This window comes from Podarcis liolepis (genome assembly GCF_965112155.1).
Source record: "Podarcis liolepis genome assembly, chromosome: 6".
In the NCBI taxonomy this organism is placed as follows: domain Eukaryota; kingdom Metazoa; phylum Chordata; class Lepidosauria; order Squamata; family Lacertidae; genus Podarcis; species Podarcis liolepis.
Window position 1 is genome coordinate 76032264 of NC_139559.1, and position 20527 is coordinate 76052790.

Here is a 20527-nt window from a genome sequence, read left to right on the forward strand (position 1 = left end):
ACCCTATTGGTTTCTCATCCTGGTTTGCAGCAAATCTTTAACCATTGGTTTGGTAATGAGACATAATACTTGGCCGTTCTTCCAAAGCAATCCATGACTAAGGCACAAGTATTACCAGAAGTTGCCTTTATTGCTTTTGAGGCCTGAAGAGGCTGATGCTCAGTCATGGATACATGCCCAGTAAGGAAATTTTCATCCATGACTAGACCTGGTTTGGGCTCTCTCTGTGGTTGTCTATGCATCACTTTATCTCAATAGAAGTGTAAATGGGACCCCAATGCCCATGTTGGAGGAATGTTGAAAATCCACCACTCCTGATGTCAGCGAGGGCAGAGGTGGAAGGGCATTGTCAGGGCATTGTTCCAGGTGAATAGACTGGACCCTCGGATGACAGATCTCCTGTCTTGAATGCTCACCAAAATAATAGCACTTCGGCCAAAAAAAACATAACAAAAAACCTTTGGTGGAAAATTGCAATCCCAGGTTATCTCCCAGCATTTGCTCCTCACAGATAGTTTGTGTGTGATTCAGTCCAGGCTGTCATTGCCCCCTTCTGTCCTTGTGGCTTGGGAGCTGTGAGAAGAATGTTGCGCTTTTGAATGAGGCCGGCTGAATCAGATCTCTGGAACGAAAGCCTTTCTGACCGTGTGAGAGTGCAGGGAGAAGGAGGGAAGGACTCCAGCTGTCTGGGCACAATCCCTTTTTCTTTATTTCCCCCCCTTTTTTCATTTTTGCTGTACAATGCCCAAATCTGGGAAATGTGTGTGGCTGTTTGTGGCCAGCAGGAGATAGAATTAATGAGCTTGCTTTTCACTTTTCACTCCTTTGGGGTTTTGAAAATTGTAGGTGGCTTGCATGATCATTCGCTGGATTGTTCAGCTGATTGGGTTCTGACCAGAGCTGTAGGAAGCTCCCTGGCAGCTCTCTGAATTGCACAGAAGAAAGCATTTTATTTTATTTTTACCCCTGACAGCCTGGAAAAAAAAAAAGTTAGGTTCTATGTGATGTGAAAGCCAGCAGTCTTTACCAGCACAAGTGGTTTCAGTGAAATAAAATCCTATCTCTCCCGCTCTTTTATTTTAACAAATAACAAATACTGCAGGGCCCAGTGTTGGTGACTTTGGGCACTCACCAGTCTTCTTTTGATGGGTGTTGACAATACCAAGACACCAGGGTGTTCAATGGCAAGACAGTCTTAACACCCCACTAAAGAAACCGCAGTTGAGATCTCCTAAGAATAGCATGTTGGCCATCTCATCATGTATTCTTGTAAGGGTGCTTACTTGGCTAAAAATCAAACGGATTTCAGCACCTGAATAGTGAAGCGGAGTTTTTGATCATAATTTATCAGAGTGTGCTTGTACACACTAATGAGTATGAACCCCCATTAATACAGAGTATACACTAACCTACATCCCATTCCCTTGTCAAAGTGGCCCTGCTGACCCAGGTCTGCAGATCTCCATTGTGATTCTTAGGGCTCATCTACACGCAGTCAGCCATCCGAGTAATAAACATTTTCACGGACTGCAGCGTAGTCTAAAGATAGGGTGAGGAGGTGGCATGTTTCAATAGTCTCATATGAAAATCCCCAAAGAGAGAAAATTAGTATGCCAGGGGTGCGGGTAGGCTAGAACCCTTCTCCCTGATGCCTAGCTTTCTTTGTGCAGTGTTTTTCATGTAAGAGGGAGCGTGCCGTCATTCAGTCCTGTATTCCTGCCCCCACCCCCATTCTGTAGCAGCAAAGCCATGCCATCTGCAATTCAATTTTTAAGACTGTCCGGTGTTCATCTGGAAATGCATCTGAACGCACAGTGCACATTTCTAGTTGCAAAGCAACTTCCTGTTTCCGGTTGACCAGAAGCTGCTCTTGGAGCTACGCTTTGTGAACGGATGTCATTACTATGGGATGCTTTGATGCTGCTTTGCCCACTGTTAATCATATATCCTGTTCAGCTCCCCCTGTTTAAATGCCATTCTGGAGAATGAAAAGAGGATACTGGTCAAACTAAGGCCTGTTTACGAGCATCTGAACCTCTTTTTTCTGCAAAGGGTTGAGCACAGCTGAAGCGCTGACCTCACAGCACCCTGGGAGTGCAGGAAATGACACACACTTGCTCATGAAAGCTAAACCTAATCTAGAGGCCACCTAACTGAGAAAATATTTTGTTCCTCATCTCGAAAGTGCTCAGTGAACAATGGCACGCTGATAAAATTACTGGAATGTATTTCTCAACTGCTGCTTTGAGGCTGCAGGGCAGATAACAGGCAACTTTTGACTCCCAGAAGAAAAATGGTGTGTGGGGGGGGGGGGAGGTTGGCTGTAGTCAGAACTACCAGGAAAACTGTATGGAGAGGTGTAATATTTTTCTAACTCTGCTCTTCTGGGACATTTTCTGAATTGGGCCTCTGTTTGATGAAGCTTCTGCACATAAAGGACATCTTATGAGTTTGTGGTTAATTTCAGTAAGCCGATGTATAATCTTGTTTTCATTTCTGTGTCCTAACACAAGGTTGTTTTCTGATGTCCTTGGCCCATCCATCATGGGGAACACAGATGTTATTTATTATTGATCTCAGTGCTTTTTATCCTGCTGTTCTACAAAGTGTATTTGTGACAATCACAGCAGCTGCAAATTATTTCAGGAAATAAAAACATCATAGAGAAAAACCAACAGTAAAACAATAATTGTTTGTGCCATTCCTCCCGCCCCCCAGCAATCTAAAAGATAGCTGCTCGGGTTTCATCCAAATTACGCACTAAAAATAACAATAAATCTTAGCCAAAAGTAATACAAATTCTGCAACAATAGTCTATGACCTGTACAGACACTGAAAATTATGCATGCTTGCATCATTTATTTTATTATGCACCATTTATCCTGCAGTGTTTGCTATTCTACATAATTTATACTGGCTGCAGTAATCATCTGGGCGGGGGACCAGGTGCCAGACCCTTTTATTTTCCCAAGCTTCTTAATCTGAAATATATTTTTAGTACCTTTAAGTTCCATTGTACAGACTTTAACGACAGATAGGTCATTCTCAGACTGTGTGCGCGTAGTTGGCTTAAATAGTAGCTACTTTGTTTTTTTCTCTTTTTGGTTTAAAAGCTTTTGTGGGAGGGGTAAATGTATCAAAACATCGCATTTCCTAAAAAAAACTACAGGATAGATATGGATCGCAGCTAATGTGTGTGTACACAGCCCTCTGCTGCTGTTTTTATTCTGTTTTAGGCTTATTTTCATATTGTACTTATGGTTTTGTTTTATTTTTACTTGTAAACATACATAAGAAGAGCCTGCTGCATAAAGCCAGTGGCCCATCTGCTCCAGCCTCCTGTTACCACAGTGGCCAACCAGATATCTGTGGGAAACCCACAAGCAGAATTCAAGCACAAGAATGTTCTCCCCTCCTGTGGTTCCTAGCAATTGGTATTAAGAAGCATTCCTGACTCCAACTGTGGAGGCAGAGCACAGCCAGCGTGGCTAGTAGCTTTCGACAGTCCTCTTCTCCATGAATTTGCCTTATTCTCTTTTAAAGCTATCTAGGTTGATGGCCATTACTGACTCCCGTGTGAGTGAGTTCCATAGTTTAACTATGCACTGCATTAAGAACATTGTTTTATCTGTCTTGAATATTCAAACATTCAGTTTCATGAAAAGTTACCCATGCACTTCGCATGTTGAGACCCCGAGGCCACCCCCTCGTTGATGAATGAGACACAAGGACACAGATATTAGGTTAATGTTATTGGGCAAATTTAGGCCACAACTTTATTGGTTACAGAATGTGAGCGGTATTGGCTTAGGCATTGGAATTGACTTGACTATATCTGACTCCTGCCTGTCATGCAGGGAGTCCTGTAAGGGTCAACCACCAGTAGGGGGAGCCCCGTTGGCGCAAACAAACTCGAGCTCCCCTGGGTTCCCGACGGGGTCGTGGCAGGGCCCTACCCCTACCCCAGGCTTTGGACAAGATCCGCACACCCCAGATTCCTTTAACGGAATCTGCTTGGAGGGGCAGGTGATGGCCACACCTCCCCTCCCCATCATAAGATCAACCAATGCCTAACCACCATACCTTACAAAGTTGTGACGATTGCTATGAGGTAGGCGAAAACCAAATGGCCCAAGCCAATTTGCCAAGTGGAAAAATTCCTACCAGGCCCCTCAATGGCAACCAACCAAGGTCCATAGCAAGGCCAAATTCGAGAACCTGAAAATAGGGAGGGTGGGTGGGAGATCAAGGAAGCACACCAGAAGGAAGTTCTCTGGACCAAGCCTTGGTTTAAATGGGTCCCGGCCATGCCCCCTCAGCCAGCTGATTGGCTGGGTGGTTCTATGATGAGGCTGGGACCTCTGGGTGATAAGGGACTCTGCCCCCACCCCCAGAGGGGAATGGGTGGCCACGTGGTCCACCGCAAGTCCTCCCCACTGGGAAGTGGAGCAGATCTCTCAACGCCATGAATTTTTATAAATTCTATCACATTGACTCCTACCTGCCTTTTGTCTATAGACTACAAAGTTCCAACCTTTATTTATAGGGGAGTTGCTGCATCCCCTCAATCATTTTGTTCAAAGGGCCGTTCTGAGCCCTTTCCAACACTGCAATATCCTTTTTGAGGTGAGGGGTGGCCAAAACTGCACATAGTATTCCAAATAAGGTCACACCACAGATTTGTATAATGGCATTATGAGATTGGCAGTTTTATTTTCAGTTCTTCTCCTAATGATTCCAGGCATGGAATTTGCCTTTTTCACTGCTGTCACACACTGGGTCCTCATCAAGCTATCCTCCACAACCCCAAGGCCTCATTCCTGGTCTATCAATGCCGGTTCAAACCCCATGAGCTTATATGTGAAATTTTATTTTATTTTTGCCTCAACATGCAACACATGCTTACATTGAATTGCATCTGCCATTTCCCCACCCATTTGCTCCGTTTGAAGAGGTTCTTTCAGAGCTCTTCACAATCTCTTTTTGTTTTGATGGCCCTGAACAATTTAGTATAGTCAGAAAACCTGGCCACCTCACTGTTCACTCCTAAATCCGTATCGTTTAGAGCAGAGCTTATTTCCCCCAGCTGGAACTTGCTGGAACTCAGTTCTGGCACCTCTCAGGTGGGCGCCATTGTCATTCTAAGAGAATGAGGGAGGTGTTCATGCTGAGTTCCGGCAAATTTTTATCTAGAAAAATGGCACCGGTTTAAGGGCAAGTTTAAAAACAACAACACCACAGGTCCCAATACAGAACCTCCTGGAGAACTTTTGTTATTGGGCAGTATATAAGTATTGAAAACAAACACAAATAAATAAAGGTCTGAGTTGTGCACTGAAGCGACCTGACAGAGATTCTCCACATTGACAAAGAATACATATGGTTTGTCTTTTTTTAAAAAAAAAAATTATTAAGTTTTCCATTTTAACAATCCAATAAGACCACATTAAACATTCCAAATTATACAAATTATACGATAATCAAACAGTCCAAATATTGTGCCGGATTATAAATTTTTGGCGGTCTTCCCATGCTCCAAGGTTGGGGGGTTCTAATCTTGTATGGTTTGTCTTTTGCCTACAGTTTGCCTTTGGCGTCCCAGAGTTGACTCTGAAAGATATTGCCTGTAGCCAGGCCCTGCTGAATCGATTCATTATCTTCAGCAGTCCAGGGGGCTTCCAAGCTGTGCACCAGGCAATGTGTGCCCTTTCCCAGGAGGACCTGCAGAAGGTCGAGGACTCTTTGTACGCCAACACAGACTTTTTCAAGCTTTTCCATTTGGTGAGTACTGGCTGCCAAAGACTGATCTTTTTATATATGGTTACGTTTGTCTTGTTTTTCAAAATTCTTGTTGCTTGGATAGTAGTGCTGCTGCTGTATTTGTCCCAGAGGAAGATGTAAAATGATTAGATGTCGTTACGTTGCTGGTCTCTGAGAAAAAGGAACCTTAGGTATGCTATACCTGTGGCCCAGCGCCATGGCGGGGGTCCTGTGGGATCCTGGTTAAGGATCCCTGTGGAAAGGAATGGCTATCTTGGAAGCGGGCACAGCTGACTGGCTGGAGTCCTGAACAGGTGCATGGAGATCAATAGCTCAGTCGGTTTGAACCCCACATTGGGGAAAGGAGTCCTGCATTGCAGGCGGTTGGATTTGAAGACCCTTGTGGTCCCTTCCAGCTCTACCATTCTGTGATTCCATAAGAACTGCTTGGTTTGCTATCGTTTCATTTTAATTACTTAAACTTTTGCATAACTCTAGACTACTTGATAGTAGGTTGTTGCCATTTTGAATTCATTTATGACATCTCTTACACTTAGTCCCTTTCCATGAGACATTTTTGTTTGTTTGCCCTTCATTTCACACTTGAGATTCTGCCAGAGTTTTATCTTTGGTATCCTTGAACATGCCTTGCTCTCATGAGCTGTCAAGGTGCGGTTTAGCAGCATTTGTGGTTGAAAACCGGAATTTTGCTTATACTAGGTTTTCCCTGGGAAAGCGGTGGGACAATAAATAAATAAATAAATCCGCTTGGACATGGACCTAGAAATCCCATAGCTGTACCTAGAACTTGTGGCACAAAATGAAGTATGGATGAGCCCTGGGGTTGTGCAGGCATCCACCCCATACTGTTAATGCACATGGCTGCCCCCAAAGGATCCTAGGAGCTGTGATTTGTTCAGATTGCTGGGAATTGAGTGCCACACATGTAACAAACTGCTCACTAAAAATGCACTAACAAACTTCCATGCCAGCAGTGCCTGCGGGTTATTTTTACTCATTAGACTGTGGGGAGGTAAAGAACGGAAGGGGGAAGGGTTCAGTACCTCCCTTTCTTTTACAGTTAACATAAGACACTCCCCTTCTCCCTTCTTTATATGTGAACGGGATGGCCTGCTGAGAAATGCACATGTGCACACCGCCATTATATCTTAATTGCCCCTTCATGTATATCTGCTGATGTAATTGTGGTTGATGTGGGTTGCCCCCACCGCCGCCGCCTGCTGCCAGCCTTTCCTTCATACCTTGAATTCAATGAGGTTTGGTGTGCGACGTATCTGAAAGATGATATGTGGTTAAACCCTTAAGGGTTTTCTTAAGAAGGGGGAATTAAACATTGAGAGAGAGAGAGAGAGAGAGCAGGGTAGGGCAAGAGCTGCAAAACTACAGGTGGGAGACAGAGAAGGAATGAAAGTTGGGCTGATGGAATGAATAGTTAGGGTGGGTTTGCAGTTTGCGGAAGAGCCAGGGTGCATCCAGATGTGACTATTGTGGAACTGGTGTTGCTTACACACACAAGTTTTTTTGCAGTGTCTTTGTGTAATGTTGTTGTAATCATCAATACAATAGCTCATACCTTCAGAAAACTTTTAATCCGGATTTCCTCTTTCTGTGGAAAATCCAATGAGTAAAAATAACCTGTTATACTTTGGCAGCTACTTCTGGCATGGAAGCTTGTTGGAGCTTTTTCTTTTTAAGCGAGTGGTTTGTTGCGTGTGATGAATGATGTTTTAGTCGGTGGCCTCTAATGATAACAGCCCCTACTTCTGTTTGCTCCTCACCTGTGTGCAACTCAGCCTTCCCATGTTCAACACTCTAACTATTTTGCAAAGGGGCAAAACAGTTACAATGCAGCAGAGGCATTCTGTTAACTTTCGCCCACTTGGGCATGGGCTTTTGTGGACAGCAAACAGCAGACAGCAGTGAATATCCATGACTGTAAAAACAGAAATGAATGGAAGTGAATGCATGAAATGCACACACAGAAAAATTGCCCGCCAATTGCAATACGAAGCCCCTGTCAGTAAGGAGTCAGAAGGGGGATGGAGGGGGATTTCTGCTAGATCTTTTCCTTGGGAAAAGTTTGCAAGATCTTGTCAGCAGATTGATGTGGGGGTGAAGGGGAAGATTTGGGGAGAAGGTTATATGACTGGAGTGTTCACTAGACATTCACACAGAGAGAATAGTACAGTTGTGTGTGTGTGTGTGTGTGTGTGTGTGTGTGTGTGTCTGTGTGTGTGTGTTTTCTTTCTGGCAAAGCAAAGGGTAGAGCTGAAGGAGGAAAGGCTGTGTTTACAAATGTCAGAGTCAGCACATTCTTCAGATTTCCTCCAGAAGTGTTCAGCAGACTAGTACCAGGGACGGAAAATGTGGGCAGTGGGAATCAGCCAAGGCTGCTATGTGGAGGCCCAGGCAGAATGTGAGGAGGGCAGAGCAAAACGTATCCACAGGACCGCTTTCATGTTTATGTTGGATGTCATTGTGAGTTGCAAAACTTTTCAGGTGAGCGAAAGGGTTAGCAGAGTCTTAATGATCTCTCCATCGTTCTGCCTTCAGAGGCTACAGAGAAAACATCAACAGTAGCTCGGGGCTGTTTGGGTTACAGGCGTTCCTGTTCACTGTACACGACAGGTTATAAATACCAGCATGTGTGCACCGTAAAACTGTCAATTTGTCAGGTCCCTGACAGCCTGAGAGTGATCTGTGCTTTTCTCCCATTCTGTGTTAGTCTGCTGCCTGCAAGGAATGATGCCTTCAGCAGAATAGCTAGTCCCCGCACAAACCTTTTCAACTTTCAATCTGATTTAGGGCTTTTTACAACTCTGCCCCAAGGATATGAAATCTGAACTTTGCCTGCAAAGCAAATACTCTGGTGTCAGAGTTTACCTCAGCCTACACTCGGGTGAACAATTGTTGCCCCCTGGAAGGGAATTCATTGTTATGGTTTGAAGGTAATTCTGGCATTGATTTCCTATCTTTAACCTCTGAGGTAAGATAGGCAGGGCATCGACAGAGCTACTGTGAAGAAATTGACCACAGATACTGGTGGGCCTCAGAATAAGCTCGCAATTTGGTCATCTCCTCAACTCTTCAGTCATTTTGGAAGCTGCCTTATACCAAGCCTTATACTATATACCTCATTATATGAACATAAAAAGAGTCTGCTGGATCAGGCCAAAGGCCCATCTAATCCTGCATCCTGTTCTCACAGTGTCCAGCAAGCAGGATACGAGCACAAGAGCAGTCTCCCCTCCTGTGTTTTCCAGTAACTGACATTCAGGAGTGTTGCTGCCTCTAGCTGTGGTCACATGAAAAATCAAATTCTAAAGGATGGTTGAATATTTTAACTAATCCAATCACTGGTGGGAGTGTGGGAGTGTGTGACAGAGCAAGGAAATGAACAGAGAGCAATATGGATTAGGCAAATTCTTAAAATTCCTTGTTCGCCCTGCAAAATCACTCACCGCAAAATTTCCTGGTCTGACTGGACTTTCTCATAAGGTGATAGGCCATGAATACTAGAGAGGCCTCCCTTGTAATCTATGGTATGTGTGATGCCACAGAATGATGCATTCTGAAATAATTTCAGCAAGCCAGAAAGACGATACCGATACCCGCAGGGTAAAAAGGGAGTGGATCATGTTTGGAATATGTGATTCCTCACAGCCTGCAGGGTGGGAACAAAAGCAACACCGCTCATGCTTTCTTCTTGCACATCCAGGAAAAGAAGTGGAAGTCTTTCAGATGTTGCAAGATCTTGGCCAGCACCACAGGGTCCAATCCACTTTGCCACATCTAGAAATGCTTGTCCCATAATAGGATAGCTATATCGTTGGGTGGCAAGCATGGAATCGGGTTTGTTACCATTGCTTTCCATAACAAACTCAATCATCTGATCATGGTCCTGCTGCTGTTATCCTGGGTTCATCACATATTGCTTGCTGGCTTAATGGTCGGTAAACAGAAGCAGTAGTGGTGCATGTTTTGGGACAGTGGCAAAATCAGGGCTATGAGTTCCTACGCTGAAAGCGGCCCCTTGTAGAAATCAGTAACCTGCTTGTAAACCATGAGATTTGATGAATATGCATGTGCTACAAAGTACAAACTTTAGATACTCTGCAGAATGTTGTCCATTCGTGGATGGTAAGAGATAATGTACTAAACAAAGTCAAATGAAAACTGATCGGTCTAGGCATTGTATGCAAATCCTAGGAATTCTGTAGATTTCCAAGTAAAATCTAAAATGTTTCCAAGTTAGGAAACATTAGGACATATGGAAAGGCATCGTGCTTTCCCTAGGCATTGCATCGTTGATAGAATCATAGAATTGTGGAGTTGGAAGGGACCCTGAGGATAATCTCTGTCAGTGCAGGAATCACAACTAAAATATTCATGACAGATAGACATACCAACCTCTGCTTTAAAACCTCCAGCAAAGGAGAGTCCACCGCCTTCTGAGGGAGTCTGTTCCATTATTGAACAGCTCTTACCTTAAGTTCTTCGTGATGATGATCCTAGGAATTCTGTGGTTGAGATTAAACAACAAGAAGTCATGATTACTTGAGCCTGTATGAATTTTGTGTTCAGGGTGTGTTAGGGTGTTCAGGACCAACCCAAACCATTTTGCTGCCTGAGATGAAGGACAAGGTGGAGCCACCCCCCATTCCATGTACACAACCTGACGGGACGGACAATTGCATCTTACCTTGAAACTTCCTCCACTTGGGCCAAGTACAGCAGGTTAGCTTAGGAAGCACAGGGCAGGCCATACAGATCTATTTCTTACTCTTCATCATTTTTTGCCTGAGGATGTTTCCTTGTAGTAGGGCTGGCCCTAAGGGGGTATTTTCCCTGATTAGAGAAATGGCATTGTCTTCTTGTAGAGAGTTGGAAAAGGGCAACTCGGATGACCGAGGCATTGGAGGTTTGGAAACACAGCCTAGGAGGCCAGCACAAGCTAGCTCCTGACTCTGAAAGCATCTTTAGGTAGATACTGGTCATGTCTCACCAGCATTCACTTTTCTTCTTTTACAGCTTCCCACCGTGTTAGACGGCAATGCTCAAGGTGCTGATCTACAAATGTGGGGACGAGTGCTTTCTAATGTGTCCCAAGCCGTGCAAGAGGTAACACTTTAGCATTGTGGGGTAGGAAAATGAGCGCAACTGGCATAAAAATTGAGTAAGGAACTTGCAAGGAATTTGCATTGGACACAGGCAGGCATACTTATGCAGTGAATTTAAACATGCCAACTGCTTGGGCAGTTTAGTAATTTCACCCACTGGTTTTCCTTAATGCTTCTTCCGACTGCCTGTGACTTATTAAGAAACCATGCATTATACAAATCTGCACCTTCAGTGTCCTGGTAACTGATTGCATATTCCTCTATGTTAAACAAACCTGCAACTAAAAATCTAGCTCAGCAGGAAGAGGAAGAGGCTAGAATCTTACCCCCTGATGTGCACTAGCTTTTCATTTGAGCACATTATTTTCACATGAGGTAGAATTCCAAAATGGTTTTCCCCATCTGAAGTTTGAAGTGGTGAAGTCCACAGTACAACCTACATTTCTGAATCCAGCTTCAGATTGACTAATGAGGATCTCTAATCTGATATATCCAGAACCTATATAGGACATCTGATAATATGCTGCTCTTTGTCTCCATGTATGAGGAAGCTGTTGCAGCTCATTCTCTGCTGTTATATACCTTGCCTGACTTCCAAACCTCCTTTTGGGTTTGGTCTACAGATTCCTTTGCTTATCTTTATGCCCACTTGATGATGATTAACAAGCAGCCCTTAGTAATGTGACTATCTTTAGTCTTCACGTTCCTCATCTTGCTTCAGTGCAGCTTGGTACTTCTTTCAAACATCATAATACCAGTTCAACACCTTTTTTGTATTTAAGAGGGGCATAGCCAAAGATGTCCTTAATTAGAGTAGAAGAGAGCAGGAGCAGTGTTTGTTACTTTTTAAAAAGCAAAAAGCCTAGAAGAGGGCAAGTTTGCTGCAGTGGGCATATTGTTCAGCTTTATTATTCCTTTCTGTTCTTAGTATAACTAGTCATTTAAAAAGTGCTTTGTTTCACTGCAGCTGGCACGTAGGCCAAGTGTTCAGGACCTTTTATCGACCCTACAGCCGCTTCTGAGAGATGGGGAGCCTGTGTCCTTATGGCCGCTGATGAGTTCTTTATCTGATCTTCTCTGTGGCTACCCAGAGGGAGGTGGTTCCAGAATAATCTCTCTCAACTGGTACGAAGACAATAATTACAAGGCCTTCCTTGGGGTTGACTCCACGAAGAAGGAATCCATTTATGTTTATGACAACACAACCAGTAAGTCCTCCACCCCCCACCCCATTGGCTGTGCTTCATGTGGGCTTGTATTATAAGATTAAGATTGATAATGCCACTGTTACGCCATTAGTTGTTTAAGGAATTTCGCCTAACAACTTAATTCATGAAAGGCATAAAGCAGCTGGAATCATTACGGCAGGAACCTGTGTGTGTGTGTTTGCTAGCAATGCAAGGTTGCTGTCATTTTAAGATTTGTCTACATTACCTGAAAGAGACAGGCGCTTCAGTGAGAGAGACTCCAAAATTGGCATTACGGCCAGGGGTGGGGAACACCAATTTGGCCTTCCCGATCTATCTAGCCCCATTTTCCCCCAAACTTGGGTCTCCAGCTGCTTTTGTACTACAGTTCCCTTCATCCCTGAACACTGGTGTTGCTAGCTAGGGATGATGAGAGTTGTAGTCCAAAAACTGACCTGGCTCTTAGGAATCTTCTGATGCCATAGCCACAGTCTCCTCATTAGCCTTGCATCAGGCTGGAATGTGTCCTTGAGCTCTGATTATGCCTCTTGCTTGTCTGAATGGACAATACAGAGGTCCTCGTGGTTTGGAAGAAAGGAGGCATGTGTGTGTGTAGAAACTCAGCTACTGTAAAATTGACCTTTGTTGCTCCGTCCACTTTCACCTTGTTGTGAGGCCCTCAGAAATCTGACTAGAAAGGAGTGCTTCCCTAAGGTAGAAGAAGATTCTCCATCCCTGCTACGTTAGGATAAGGGTGGGAAACCTTTTCCAACGTACCACATTCCCTTGTGAATAGCCATCATCATCTGGAGTAGCTTTTCTCAACTGTTGGGTTCACAGATGTTGTTTGACTACAACTCCCATCATCCATAGCCAGTGAGGACAGCAGCCAGGGATGATGGGAGTGGTACTCCAACAACATCTGGGAACCCACGGTTGATAAAGGCTGACCTGGAAGCCGCCACCACCACCTGGATGGCACCAGTTTTGGAAAAGGCTGCTTAGTTCTGCTGCTGCTGCTGCTGTACTGCTGCTGTAAAATGAGCTCAATAAACCCTGGAATTTCTGTCCTTTAGATTTCAGTCAAGTACTATTACACTGCTCTTTTAACTAAAGGCATGGCGGCTGCATAGATGCAACCTGAACCCTTTTTGCTCTGTTTGCTGAGTTCCTAGAAACTGGTGTAGCTGCAATTTTCTGTTGGTAAGATGGAAAGGCTAGCCTGCAGAATGTCGTGAACAATTAAAAACTGGGCCAGTGTTATATAACGTATCTCCTTTCCCCTCCCTTTCCTCCAATAGCTCCCTTTTGTAACACATTGATCCAGACTATGGAATCAAATCCTTTAACCAAAATAGCCTGGAGGGCTATGAAACCATTATTGATGGGGAAAATCCTCTTTGCTCCAGATTCACCTGCCGTTCACGAGATACTGAAGAATGTAAGTTATTTTCTCTCTGCTACACCTATGCACCTGCAGTGTTTATAACTTGAGCGCTTTGCAAGAGAGGTCCATTGAACAAGTGGCAACCAAGCTGTTGCTGCAGGCAACAACAGACCTTTTCCCCCCTCAAGAAAATGTAACGTGGCCTTTGAACTCAGGACTGGGGAGGAAAGGGGGAAGCCCAGCCTCTTTTTAGTTCTCTAATACTTACCATTCGGGTTTTTTTTTAAAAAGAAATCCATGTAGCTACTATAGTAGATCTTTTTCTGCTTGCTGATGCAAACCCAGGACTGCAAAAATTGGAATGAAGCAGAATTGGTATAAATAATACACAAGGCCACTTTCTAATTTATTTTACTGCACTGATATCCCATGTTTTTTTGGCCCACCCAGAGACCAGTTGCAGTAATTAAATAACAAAGCACCAATCTATATCACAATAACTGTTCAGGTTCTTAAATTCCACATGAATTCGCTATCGCTGTTCAGGCATTCTTCAAAAGTATGGGGGGAATAATGTGCAGAATGTGGGTGCAGAATGCATGCCTCACCCCCCGCCCCACAAAAACTTGTCCTCACCAGCACCATCCCCAACTCTTGCAGATTTGGAAGGGCAGTCTGAAAAGGGGGTTATTTGTGCATTCCCCTGAACGTGCTTAGACTCCTCCCTGCTGTCTGAGTTCCTGGCTGCAGAAGGACTTCAAATGCCTTCAGCCAAACACATGAAAAAGATCTCCCTTCAGATAGTCCCACTCAATATGTGAATGTTCAGGTGAAGCCACTGGGCCAGGGTGGTGCATGCAGACTCGTTCCCATGGCACATTATTGCCACATGAACATTGCCACATTATCAAGATGCATTTGTATTCTGAAGGCTGCAGAAATATGGATTTAGTGTTTGACTGTTCAGTAATTGGTTAGGGATGCTGTAGTTCTTGGTTTCCTGGGTTTGAGGGGTTTGGACTAGCTGGCCTCTAAGCCTCTTCCCAAATCTTTCGTTTTTCCTATGATTCTTTCTTCCTCTCCCTCCTGCAACTTCTTAACTCAGGCAAATTCCACATTTGAGGAACTTGTGCGCCTCAGACTCTTGACTAAAGCCTGGAAGGAAGTGGAACCCCAAGTGTGGAGCTTCTTTCAAGACAGTGTGCAAATGAACATGATCCGGGTATGTGCAGGATGCCTTACTGGGTATGGGAAGGGAACTGGAATGAGCTTGTTGCACATGGGAAGTCAGTAGTCAAAAGTATGGTTAAAAATGGAATATGTGAATGAGAGTGAATTATAGAGAACACAAGGATTGCCTACCCAGCTCAGTCCTGCAATCTGTTTCCAATAGCAGCTAATCTCATATCTCTGGCAACTCACAGGAGGGCATTATTAGTCCCTAGGCTCGGGTACTCTACAGGTAGTCTGATAAATAGGCAGATGTTTAGTTACCCGCAGGATCGGCCCTACCATTAGGCAGAGTGATGTGATTGCTTCTGACAGTAGGTGCTGGGGTGGCAGCAATCTCTCCTATCACCCATTCCTAATGGGACTCCCAAGCTATCCTGCTGCCCTCAGGTACAGTGGACGATGCTGTCTTAACTGAAGGGGCAACTGTTAGTCCAATCAGAGTCTGTACTTCAAATGGGAGGAAGTATCTTGTCCCTTTGCCTCAGACAGCGCTATGTCTTGAGCTAACCCCAGCTACAAGGGCTAATATAGTGCTGCCAAAGTTGTTGAGCTTTTCTGGGGGCCAAAGCTGTTGAGCTCAAAAATATATATGAAGTTTTTGAGCTAATTCACCAAAACCTAAACTTCCAACATGGGTTGCCATACGTCCATTTTTCCCTTGGACATTTCAGTGATTTCCACCTGGACACGGTTTCCGACTGCTGTATTCCGGATATGTCCAGGAAATTCTGGATATATGGCAGCCCATGTTGGGTATCTTTGGTTATGACTGGTCTGGAGAAGGGGCTATGCTGCCACACCCATGTGTTCTATCTACCTCAAAGCCAGTGAACACAAGGGCAATTAAGGTTTAGCCTCTAAGTAGCTAGTTAGGGCAAAGGAGTCAGACCTAGGCGGGGTTACGGTTTGGGTTCCTCTACACCTGTGTGGATGGTTGGTGTCGTGATTCTGACCTTTCCCCAGACTGAATTATCCATGCAGGCTTAGTGGCAGGTAATTCTTCCCTTGGAGTTACCAAGGTTGTAGTTTCCCAGGTGATAGAATACAAATGCATGTACAAATATAATATGTTAAAGTAGACCTAATGTTTCTTCCCTAGGACACTTTGCAAAACCCTACGGTGAAAGGCTTCTTAAATGAGCAGCTGGGTTCTGAAGGTTTCACTGCAGAAGATGTGATCAATTTTCTCTACAATGGGCCACCAGAGAGAAGAAGGGAAGGCATGGTGAACTTTGATTGGAGGGATGTCTTCAGTGTTGCCAACCAGGCTCTGCACATGGTCCATGAGTACCTGCAGGTAAGACTGGTATCTTTTTCAATATGAGGATGGATGCTCATGACAGTATTAGAACATCAGTGCTCAAACATTTAGAAAATAAGAATTCATAGAAAGCATATAGGAGACACTGACTATGTTTGGAAGATCTCTTTCCTATAGTAAAGCAGCAACTTTCAATCCCTCCAGCCAGATGGATGATCTGCAGTGTTTTTAGGCTGTGTGTGTGCTGTTCAGGTTCATAACTTTCACAATCTAGGGAGCTGGCATTGGGGCTGATTTGGGCAAACAATTTATTTGCAGTTATAATTGAAGTTTACGGTCCACAATGCAAATTCTAAAAGACAAAGAAGGAAGAAGCATGCAGCCATAAGTAAAAAAAACCTGGAATACCAGTGCGGTGATTTTCGATCTGTGTTCTGCAAGAGACATGGTGGCATGATAAATAAATTAATTCAGTAATTAAGGGCTTCTGTGAAGCCAAGGAAAGGAGGCTGCCCAATCTCTCTTGGCATGATTCACTGCTCTGGTCTTGCTTCCTTGTAATCAGGGTTTGTAGTTCTGCCACAGATCCATATTGAGTGTGATTGGATCATTTTTGACGCAAGGCCGCTGCAAAATTACCTTACCTCAGAGGAAAATAACTATTGTGTCTGCATGAATTACCTGCCTAGGCTTGCTCCTACGAGCCCAGAGGTGCACCCAACAGTGATGCACACAGAAGCATGGGGGGTTGACTCCACTGCAGTGTGAGGGGTAATTCTTATGGGTGGCGCTGTGGTCTAAACCACTCAGCCACTTGAGCTTGCCAATCAGAAGGTTGGCGGTTCGATTCTCTGTGACGGGGTGAGCTCCCTTTGCTTTGTTCTAGCTCCTGCCAACCTAGCAGTTCAAAAGCACACCAGGGCAAGTAGATGAATAGGTACCGCTGTAGCGGGAAGGTAAAGGCTGTTTCGGTGCACTCTGAGACTTGTCACAGTGTCCCGTTGTGCCAGAAGTGATTTAGTCATGCTGGCCACATGACCCAGAAAGCTGTCTGCAGACAAACGCTGGTTTGAGATGAGCCCCGTAACCCCATAGTCACCTTTGACTGGACTTAACCATTCAGGGTTCCTTTACCTTTTACTTTTTCTTACTGTAATACACTTGAGACCAAACACTGGATATAAGCATATAATATGCCTCCAATTTTAATTCAGATGAGGACTTACTTGATGGAAACCTCCCGTATGAGAAGAGCTCACAAGCAAAAAAACCCCAAGCATGTCTAAGGGAAGGCTAGGCTAGAATTTGTCTCACTGGGTCTAGTTTTCTGTGTCTTCCAACTTCCAGATCCTATTGCTCCCAGGCCAATTCCATCTTCTTGATCCCATTGGGAAAAAGAAACAGAAACATACATTTTCTCCCATGGAGTCCAAAGCAGCAATTTGGAGGTTGAAAACCAACTAATAGGGAAGAGTTAAGACTTGGGTCCCAGTTTTACAGCTTGGGAGGCTGGTTTAGATTTGAAAAGGAAAGGGGGTGGCAAAGAGATTTGCATGTGATGTATGAAGGAAGAGTTGGCTTAAAAGCAAGTAAAGTGGTACCTTGGTTCTCAAACTTAATCCGTTCTGGAAGTCGGTTCCAAAACCAAAGCGTTCCAAAACTAAGGTGTGTTTTCCCATGGAAAGTAATGCAAAACGGATTAATCCATTCCAGACTTTAAAAAACTACCCTAAAACAGCAATTTAACATGAATTTTTCTATCTCACGATACCATTGATCCATAAAATGAAAGCAGTAATCAATGTAATGTACTATAAAATGAATAAAACAGTATGGAAGATGAGAAAAATTTAAATTAATTTTTTTTTCTTACCTGCACTGATGATAGTCATTGTTTGGATGGGGGACTTTTATCCATTTCCGCAGTCACACAATCAATCAGTAGCTGAACTGGGTTCCACATGGTCACAAAAACAAATTAACCGAGAAAGCCTCAAAAACAAAAACACAAAATAAATAGCAAAAACAAAAGCACCAAACGTAATCCGTTCCGGAAGTCCGTTTGACTTCCGAAATGTTCGAAGACCAAGGTGCAGCTTCTGATTGGTGCAGGTGCCCTGGGAACAATAGCTGACAGCCACATTGGACGTTCAGCTTCCGAAAAACATTCAAAAACCGGAAAACTTACTTCCGGGTTTTTGGCATTTGAGAACCAAGGCGTTTGAGAACCAAGGTACCACTGTATATGAATAGTCTGCTGATAGTGTCCTCTTATTTTGGAGTTGTGTAACTTCTCACTTCTTATGTGTAAAATTGTACTACTCTTTTTTGTGGGGGAAGGTCGGCAATTATTGGGCATTGATCTTGCTTGGGTTTGGGAGGAGGGAGGTCTTGCTAACGAAGCAAAAAGTATGCTACAAAGGTGAACTTTTGGCATGGAGCAGGATGAGAGTTGAGTAGAACAATGGCTTGATTGCTTCCCCAGGGGTTTTAAAGAGAGGTCTTGGCAGGCATTAATTATGGGCCCCATATCTTTCTGACTTACGACTTTGGGCGAGGCAGACTTCACTTGGATAATGGGGGAAAGCAGCTTGATGTGAACAATTATTTGTAAGCATTTGTTGCTAGCTCTGATAGTTCCAACACACTTACATTTAGTTTAAAAAACTGATTTTATTGGATTTCTTTGTTGCCACTCTGAATAGCTCAGGGCAGCATACAAAAAAATGATCCAGAGCCTTGAAGCTTATAATAGAGATTTAGAAAACACCCTGTATGTGTCTATGTTGTTGAAGAAGGTAGAACCTAAGCTGTTTAAGCAGTTTTAAATCAATCTCTGTTTGGGCATTCATTTATATGCATTTCAAAACTGAGCATGCAATGGTATCCAGCTAGGGTCCAGAGCCTGCTGGCCGTCTACCTTGATGGCTTCTCCTTACCGAATTATAAATGCTAAGCGCTATAAAAACACTAAGTATTTTTGTGGCTACAGATAGGTAGCCGTGTTGGTCTGCCAAAGTCAAAATAAAAAAATTCCTTCCAGTAGCACCTTAAAGACCAACTAAGTTAGTTCTTGGTATGAGCTTTCGTGTGCATGCACACTTCTTCAGATACACAGATATCTGAAGATACTTCAGATATCTGAAGAAGTGTGCATGCACACGAAAGCTCATACCAAGAACTAACTTAGTTGGTCTTTAAGGTGCTACTGGAAGGAATTTTTTTTATTTTTGTGGCTGTTTTAGTTAACTTCTAGTTAAAACTGAAAAATATATAGGGAAGGGTTCATCCATAAGTTTCCTTTACGTTCAGTAATGAAAAACTTGTAGTGTAGTGTTGTACAATTTTATTTGCGAAGAAGGATGCTTTTGTGAAATAATAAGTTGCCTACAGTTACTTCATATTGTTGCTGCTGTTATCTTTGAACTAAACCACCAGTACTGTATGCTCAAGGGGATTTTGGGCTTCTGGTTTTTGAGGCAAGCTATTTTTTGAATCTGAGAAAACCCAGCCTGTGGCATAGTAAGGGTTTTTGTAGTTGTTGTTGTTTAAAGTCAAAAATTTACTGGGCATGCCAGCCGTAATGGTGTGCCTATAGCAGCGAGGTCTGATCTGAAGCCTTCTGCATGTTGTTGGACTCCAAATCCCATCAGCCCCAGCCATCATGGCCCATGGTCAGGAATTATGGAGGGCCACAGGTTCCCCAACTCTGGCCTAAAGCAGCCTTCCCCTCCATCATCCCTGACCATGGGACATGTTGACTGGGGCTGATGTGAGTTGGAGTCTAAAACATTTGGAAGCACCAGGATGGGGAAGGCTGGCTTTAAGTAACTCTTTGGATCTTGGTTGTTGCTACTATTACACCCCATATCCAAGTTTGACTGGACTTAACCATCTAGGGGTCCTTTATCTTTACCTTTTTACTACTGTTATGCATGGGGTCTTATGTTCAGGACAGTGTTGTTTCCTTCTGGGCCAGAAAGCTGGTTTTTCCCCCTCAGGGGAAAAGATAAGCAACCTTTCCCCCCAAAGTTGCAGCCTAGGTTGCCATTTTGGATTTTAAGAAAGGCAAAACATAGTTGCATCCGGTAAGACTGCATAGAAGTCCGTCCTTTATTTGAAAGGCTGTGTCCTGCCCAAGTCTAGTGTAATTGGCTCATCAACAGTTAGCAGCCGGACAGTATACTGAGCAGGACCACAGGTGTCTATGACCAGTACCTACTGATGCAGCTGGAGCAAGAACTGCAGGGTGGGCTGGACCCTAAGAAGCTCAACAGGGAGCTATTAACCCATCAAGCATCCAGAGGAAAATATATAAGGCATATATCTTCACTGCCAGCTATTCCGCTTCTTGCATTATTGTTTACAGTGAAATCTTCTCCATCCTTCTTAGTAGAACCCTCCACTTGAAGAGACCTCTGGTGGCATAACTTTCTGGAGGCTCTGGGCTCCCATTGAATCTGCTGCTGCCTTTCCTCTTGAAGTGCAGGTGACAAAGGTTGAGCATTTAGGGTCAGGCCAGGGCTTGGCCTGTGCTCAGATGGGTTATCAGTGGGGC

General features: G+C 44.0%; 2 protein-coding genes across 3 annotated transcripts in view; both read left to right on the top strand.

Annotated features, from left to right (window-relative positions):
- The window catches only part of LOC310710274 (uncharacterized protein), a 982430-nt gene that overhangs the window by 251437 nt on the left and 710466 nt on the right, over window positions 1-20527 (top strand). The window lies entirely within an intron of this gene.
- Window positions 1-20527, top strand: part of ABCA4 (ATP binding cassette subfamily A member 4) — a 103079-nt gene that overhangs the window by 21808 nt on the left and 60744 nt on the right. For both annotated transcript variants that reach the window (XM_083510878.1, XM_083510877.1), the window contains exons 7-12: window positions 5584-5781; window positions 10813-10902; window positions 11869-12109; window positions 13390-13529; window positions 14581-14697; window positions 15808-16005. In XM_083510878.1, coding sequence (XP_083367004.1) covers window positions 5584-5781; window positions 10813-10902; window positions 11869-12109; window positions 13390-13529; window positions 14581-14697; window positions 15808-16005 — 984 coding nt within the window. The remainder of the gene's footprint in view (window positions 1-5583; window positions 5782-10812; window positions 10903-11868; window positions 12110-13389; window positions 13530-14580; window positions 14698-15807; window positions 16006-20527) is intronic.